General features: G+C 43.4%; 1 protein-coding gene across 1 annotated transcript in view; it reads left to right on the top strand.

Annotated features, from left to right (window-relative positions):
• The window catches only part of LOC109535919 (cytoplasmic dynein 2 heavy chain 1), a gene marked incomplete in the record, with an annotated part of 19441 nt that overhangs the window by 15123 nt on the left and 3380 nt on the right, over positions 1-938 (top strand). The window contains 4 exon segments of the mRNA XM_048660689.1: positions 82-232; positions 460-602; positions 658-743; positions 798-938. Of these exon segments, the coding sequence (XP_048516646.1) occupies positions 82-232; positions 460-602; positions 658-743; positions 798-938 (521 nt within the window).

Genomic DNA, 938 nt, shown 5'->3' on the forward strand with positions numbered 1-938 from the left:
GTAGAACGTCTTTCTTTCAGGTCAAGAAGACATTCTACCGAAAAACCCATTAGTTTAAAGCAATTATATTTTGCCTTGCAGGAACATTCTAACGACATGGTGCTCCTTACTGGGCAAAGATGAGTTTGACTTGATGGCATTTTTTGCGTCAGAGCGTGAGCAACTGCAATGGCAATCTGAGGGCCTTCCAAACGATCGGGCTTCTTTGGAAAATGCTGTTGCTATGAAGAAAGTAAGCATTTTCAAGCTGTGGAACCTCGAGATATAGAAATGTTTTTCGGGCTTTGAAGCCATGGGAATTTCTTCTTGAGGTTTCGTCCGCAACTGCGGTGGACATTATCAAAGATATGGTGAGATATGAGAGGGACCACGGCTTCAAAGAGCGAAAAACATTTCTATATGTGATTTGGCCGGCCGTGAAAGCCTTCATACTCGAGATTATTGTTCCCCAATTTTCAGGGGCTTTTGTCTCCGTTAGTGGTCGATCCCAACTCAACAGCGGCGCATTGGCTGAAGGCACATTACACGAAAAGCAAGCAGAACTTTGAGCATATCGCTGCCAACTCGCCCAAGTTGAATACAGTTCTTGAAGCCGGTATCCGGTGAGTATCTAAAATATTTCCAAAACTCATTTTTATCCGAAACTTCGCTCGGCAGATTTGGCAAAATCCTTCTGATTGAAGAACTGGAAAGTGTACCACATCATTTATTCCCGATACTTAGAAGCGATTTTGTGGTCCAAGGCAGGTTTAGTTAGTAGCTAAATAATTACATATAGGATGGAATACTGATTCTAGGGGAGCGCAAAATGATTCGGATGTTCGGCAAGCTGGTAGACTGCCATTCGGACTTTAAAGTCATAATGTGCAGTCGCAACGAGCGCATTAAACTTCCGGCAGAAATCGCCTCGTATATTTGCGTCCTGAACTTCAACGTCA

Source organism: Dendroctonus ponderosae, unplaced genomic scaffold (assembly GCF_020466585.1).
Source record: "Dendroctonus ponderosae isolate FM_Combo_2020 unplaced genomic scaffold, Dpon_F_20191213v2 Dpon_F_20191213_1, whole genome shotgun sequence".
NCBI classification, from domain to species: domain Eukaryota; kingdom Metazoa; phylum Arthropoda; class Insecta; order Coleoptera; family Curculionidae; genus Dendroctonus; species Dendroctonus ponderosae.